Raw genomic sequence first — 5,550 nt, 5'->3', positions numbered from 1 at the left:
AGGAGGAGCGAGGAGTGAACGAGGAGGTCGTGTGAGGGAGAAGTCAAATCTACTAAAACAAGAAGCACCCAGGACAGATTTAAAAGAACCTGCAGCTGCAGGTCAGGAAGTAAATATGTTGATGGAGTTTACAGGTGTTCAACTTCTTTATAAGTGGTTGCCTGTGTTTTTATTTTAATTTTTAGTTATTGATAATAAAGTTAAACTATAAAATAACAAACCTCAATCACATGTCCCTGTCATAAGGATTTAAAAAAACCTTTTCAGCGATCACTGACCATTTAAAAAAAATATGTTAATATATATACTGGCCGACATCAGAAAGGTTTTCCTCCATTATATCGCCATCGGCCCCAGGAGGGAGCTTTCAATTATATTTAAACTGTCGAGTGTTTGTTGTCCACAGTGAGACGTCAGCAGGGGAAAGGCCACGGGGACGACAACATGTCGTGATGTGCAAACGTCTCAGCTGAAAACCCTGCGTCTCCAGATGTTAGCGAGAGCTCCGCGATTCTCGTGTTGTCGCAGGAAACAGAACTGAACGAGTAACGATGTCGATTCTGCAGCTTCAACCTTCACCTCGCTGCAAATATACACTTTGAGTTTGGATGAACTCTGATAAATGAAACAACAGCAGCTTGTCTGAATTCTTAATTTGATTAACTTCTTCACTTTGTTTAATCTTTGTTTTTATCAGAGATGATCAGTTTATTACATCCTGTTTCCTCTGTTGCAGCTACGTGGAAATACCAGAAATAAAAAGAAAATACTACATTTTGCTTTTGTTTAACTTGCACCTTCAACAGCAGATTAATTATTACAACAGATTTGTTTCACTAGATGTAACATAGATGGTCGACCTTCACCTGTTTATGTGTTTTTAGCCCTAAATTCTACTTCAGACACTTTAGACGATTCTTTTAAAAGACTTGTTTTTATTTTAATGTTCTTTCGAGTGTCAGCTGTAACCGTGGCTCCGCCCACTGTTCTGGAATCTGCCTCCTCCTCTGAACCAAACCTCATTCCCTGGAGTGTTGTTCCAATGTGTTAGTCGTGTTATGGTGACGTGTATCTATGATGAAAACAAAGCTTGTGTCCGTAACAACACCACACCCACATTAAGTCACTACGGCTGAAGGCACTGCTCCCCCCCCCCCCCACCCACCCACCCTCGCTCCCGTCTGGGTTTTATCTCTTTTCCCCGTCCACCTCCGCTTCCTCTCGTGACATCTATAGCAGGACGCAGCGCTTCTTGGGTTTGTTGTCCGGAGGCTCCAGAGCGGCGAGGATGGCCTCGTCGAAAACGTTCTTCAGTCCCCGCTGAGAGAGGAGAGGAGAGGGGGGGGGGAGAGAGAAGAGACAGATGAGTTGTTTGTCAGCAGGAAAACGGCAGGAGCTTCTTCCATGAAACCTGTTGAGACATCTCTTGGTCTTGATGAACAGAGGCACGTCTACAGTGTGAGTGACTTGCTGTGACTTGCTGTGACTCGATGCATGTGGGCGGTACCTGCGTGAGAGCCGAACACTCCACGTATTTGACGGCCTTCAGCTCCCGAGCCAGCTTCTCTCCGCTCTCGCAGCTCAGCGCTCGCTGTTTGTTCTTGGCCAGTTTCTCCAGAGTGTTGCTGTCGTCCCTCAGGTCCACCTGCGTCCCGACCAGCAGGAACGGCGTCCTCGGGCAGTGGTGGGAGATCTCAGGGACCCACTGGGAAGACACCGAGACGCTCTTCAGCTTGTACTAAGTTCTGTCTCTGCTTTTTATTTCTTTCATCACACAACTCACAAATAAATGAATTACTGCACAATAAAGTTTAGATTTATTCAATGAAGTTGGGTGGAACAAGATTTAGATTTTAGATTATTCACCGATATTAGGGAGTAAAAACATTACACAACCGTTATGTTGGTTGATAAATTATAAGATATGTATTCAGACAAAGATATTGGATGTTTTACAGTTTAACCATAAACCTATATTGTATATTGTTTATTTAAATGATCCCTATTAGCTGATACTTCCTGATCTACTGATGCGTCTGTGAATCCACCAGATTCTAATTTCACATAAATAAATGTTTTATTAAAGCTATTTCTGTAGCCCTGAAACAGAAACATATATATACACAACTTTTGGATTTGCTCTTTTCGTTATTTCTAATTTTACTTGAATAGGACACAGTTGATATTGCAAGTTGCCAGATATTGAATGAAACTGTAAACAGGCGACAGAGAAACAATGAAACCAACCTTCTCTCTGACGTTCTCGAAGGAGGAAGGTGACACGACGGAGAAACACACGAGGAAGACGTCGGTCTGAGGGTAGCTGAGGGGCCGCAGCCTGTCATAATCCTCCTGACCTGCAGGGGGAGACATAGAGAATACAAATATATAAATAACATACACACACAGCTCTGAACATCTGGCTTCGGTTTAATAAACCACATGCACACGTTAGTTTTACCTGCAGTGTCAAACAGTCCCAGAGTGTAGGGCTCCCCCCCGATCATCACCGTCACTGCATAGTTATCAAACACCTGAGGGGAGGACAGAGGGGTGAGGACAGAGGGGTGAGGACAGAGAGGGGAGGACAGAGGAAAGAGGACAGAGGGGTGAGGAGAGAGGGGTGAGGACAGAGGGGGGAGGACAGAGGGAAGAGGACAGAGGGGTGAGGAGAGAGGGGTGAGGACAGAGGGGGGAGGACAGAGGGAAGAGGACAGAGGGGTGAGGAGAGAGGGAAGAGGACAGAGGGGTGAGGAGAGAGGGGTGAGGACAGAGGGAAGAGGACAGAGGGAAGAGGAGAGAGGGGGGAGGACAGAGAGAAGAGGACAGAGGGGGGAGGACAGAGGGGGGAGGACAGAGGGGTGAGGACAGAGGGAAGAGGACAGAGGGAAGAGGACAGAGGGGTGAGGACAGAGGGAAGAGGACAGAGGGAAGAGGACAGAGGGGTGAGGACAGAGGGAAGAGGACAGAGGGAAGAGGACAGAGGGAAGAGGACAGAGGGGTGAGGACAGAGGGGTGAGGACAGAGGGGTGAGGACAGAGGGAAGAGGACAGAGGGAAGAGGACAGAGGGGTGAGGACAGAGGGGTGAGGACAGAGGGGTGAGGAGAGAGAGGTGAGGACAGAGGGGTGAGGAGAGAGGGGTGAGGACAGAGGAAAGAGGACAGAGGGAAGAGGACAGAGGGAAGAGGACAGAGGACAGAGGACAGAGGACAGAGGGGTGAGGAGGAACATTAATACCACAGCTTTAATCAGGTTCAGTCTAAATGTCTGTAAACACCACGGGAGCTGGTTAGAGGAGCCGTGTTGTGTGATCATTTTGACGAAGGGTTTATTGTTGTGCTGCAGCTCAGGGGAACAGTTCCCTCCTCCCTCGCTGCCGTGTGAGGACGAGCTGCCTGACACGCCCGCTGACCTCAGGTCTGTGAGGGAACTGGAGCAGGGAGTTTTTGTCGTAGCCTGCTGGAGTTCGCAGCACGGCTTCAACATGTCGACCTGCTGCGTTCTGCCGTAGCCTGCAGACACGCTTTGGTTTTAATGAAGCTCTGGAAACACAGACGGGTTCCAGATAAACAACATGATGTAGCCTGCAGGTCAGGAAACCACATCAGGTTCTACACACATGGACGTTCGCTGCGTTTCCTCCTGCATCTGTTTCATCTGTATTCAAACAGGCAGAATCCCAGCAGGCGACTGAAAGAACGACACATCCAGGGCTGTTTATTGAATCTAAGTTTTTATATTTCCATTATCAACCATGTGTTTGAACACTGAAAACGTCAAATACCTGCTGCTGTAGTTCTCTTTAGTTATTTGATCAGAAACTTTCTGATTTAAACGCTTACGCCCACGTGGGTGATGATGACAGGACGTTCAGATGTCATACAAAACTCTTTAGTCCCTAAATTACAATGACCACCATTATTTGGCACAAAATTCCAGTGCTCACTGATCCTTTACATAAACCTCAAGCCCCCCCACAAGTTCTGATCGGCCACGTCGGGCCGGAGGGATGAACACAGGCTGTCTACCAGAAGTGCCAAGATAACGTTAGGGTCCATAAAACATAGCCAGCTGCACCTGTGAGCTAACGTTAGCATCTGTGCGCTGCCTGCAACAAGCACATCTGTTGTCCTCCTGTGTCACTGGGGTGTTTCTCTGAAACTACACTGTAGCCTCAAGGGAGATAAACGATAAATCACTGTATCTACCTGCGTCGTTCTTGAATATGCAGTCGTTTGATTGGTTCACACACTACAACGGACATGGAGACATTACTGTGTCATCACAGGCTCCCTGCAGCTCCATAGCTGACGGTGATATTTAACATTCAGCTGAGAAGAAATCAACACCCATCAGAAACATAGAACTGGTAAACTCTCATCAATTAGGTTTTAAAGACGTTTTTATGGTGGGACACTGTGTGAGTGACAGTTTCCCATCAGCCTTAAATGCACAAATTTAATACTTTGCACTAATTTCGTTGATTTGAATTCAAGACTTAAAGTAAAAATAAATATAAAAACTTTGAAAGGAGAAGTAGGAACCCTGTATTAAGTACATACACGCACACACACATTCCTGCAGCCAGAACACACACACAGAACCAGAGAAAATACATGAAACAAAATCCCACAGAGACACAAACACACACACACACAGACACACACAGTGATAATAGTGTGTTTTTGATGGGGCTCAGCAGACAGAAGCTGCTGGAAACAGTCTGATCACAAAACACTGTGGAAAGCAGCTGCAGCTCCACAGGACATGAGACACGAACACATCGTTAGTAATCATTTTACAACTGGTTATAAATAACTAGTTATTTTTATAGACTCCAAATAAACCATTAGGCAAACGTCACACTACACAACTTCCTGTCTTGTGATCGGAGAGTCTTGCAGTCGTCGTGAGTTCATACGATGCGACTGACTGAGGACAGGTTCTCACATTACACCATCGTTCACCAGGAGAAACATCTGACTGGTATTTGTGGTTCACTCTATTGGCCAACACCCGTGTGACAGACGACTGGGGCAATGTGTTGTTATTGCAACGTACTCACCGTGGGGACGTATTCAGACGGGAACTTGTTGGTGGTGTAGGAGATGAGCAGGCAGGTCTTCCCCACCGCACCGTCACCCACCACCACGCACTTTATAGTCTGCATCTGAGCGAGGGAACAAGACAAAGCTCATTTTAAAAGTGCGTTAAATGAACGTTAAAAAAACATAAGACCTCCAGAACAATAAACAAGTATTTTAAGACCTTTTTTTAAAGACGTTTTAAAACCCAGTGGAAAACCACACAACACAAAGCCGGTGACGAAACGGGTCGACAGGTGTGACAACAACTTCTCTTCTTCCTCGTGTGTTTCAGCTGCACACAAACCACCCGGGACCTTCACGTGGCAGGTGAACACGAGCGTCCACGAGCAGACTGGGAGTCGGTGGAAACAGTGGCGGCTGTGTAGCCCGGTGTTTACAACGCACCGTCTGTAGATCCTGTGACCATCCAGACACGGAGGAGCTCGCATACCCGCGCTGCCG

The 5,550-nt window shown here is 46.8% G+C and overlaps 1 protein-coding gene across 1 annotated transcript in view; it reads right to left on the bottom strand.

Moving 5' to 3' along the window:
* Positions 1–923: 923 nt before the first annotated feature.
* The window catches only part of LOC117771066 (cell division control protein 42 homolog), a 5,892-nt gene continuing 1,265 nt past the window's right edge, over positions 924–5,550 (bottom strand). The window contains exons 2-6 of the mRNA XM_034601084.1: positions 5,067–5,171; positions 2,462–2,534; positions 2,248–2,357; positions 1,508–1,705; positions 924–1,320 (exon numbers count right to left, since the gene is read on the bottom strand). Of these exons, the coding sequence (XP_034456975.1) occupies positions 1,231–1,320; positions 1,508–1,705; positions 2,248–2,357; positions 2,462–2,534; positions 5,067–5,171 (576 nt within the window). The 3' untranslated portion in view covers positions 924–1,230. The remainder of the gene's footprint in view (positions 1,321–1,507; positions 1,706–2,247; positions 2,358–2,461; positions 2,535–5,066; positions 5,172–5,550) is intronic.

The sequence above is a fragment of the Hippoglossus hippoglossus genome, chromosome 11 (assembly GCF_009819705.1).
Source record: "Hippoglossus hippoglossus isolate fHipHip1 chromosome 11, fHipHip1.pri, whole genome shotgun sequence".
NCBI lineage: Eukaryota > Metazoa > Chordata > Actinopteri > Pleuronectiformes > Pleuronectidae > Hippoglossus > Hippoglossus hippoglossus.
This window is presented reverse-complemented; position numbering and strand designations above follow the sequence as displayed.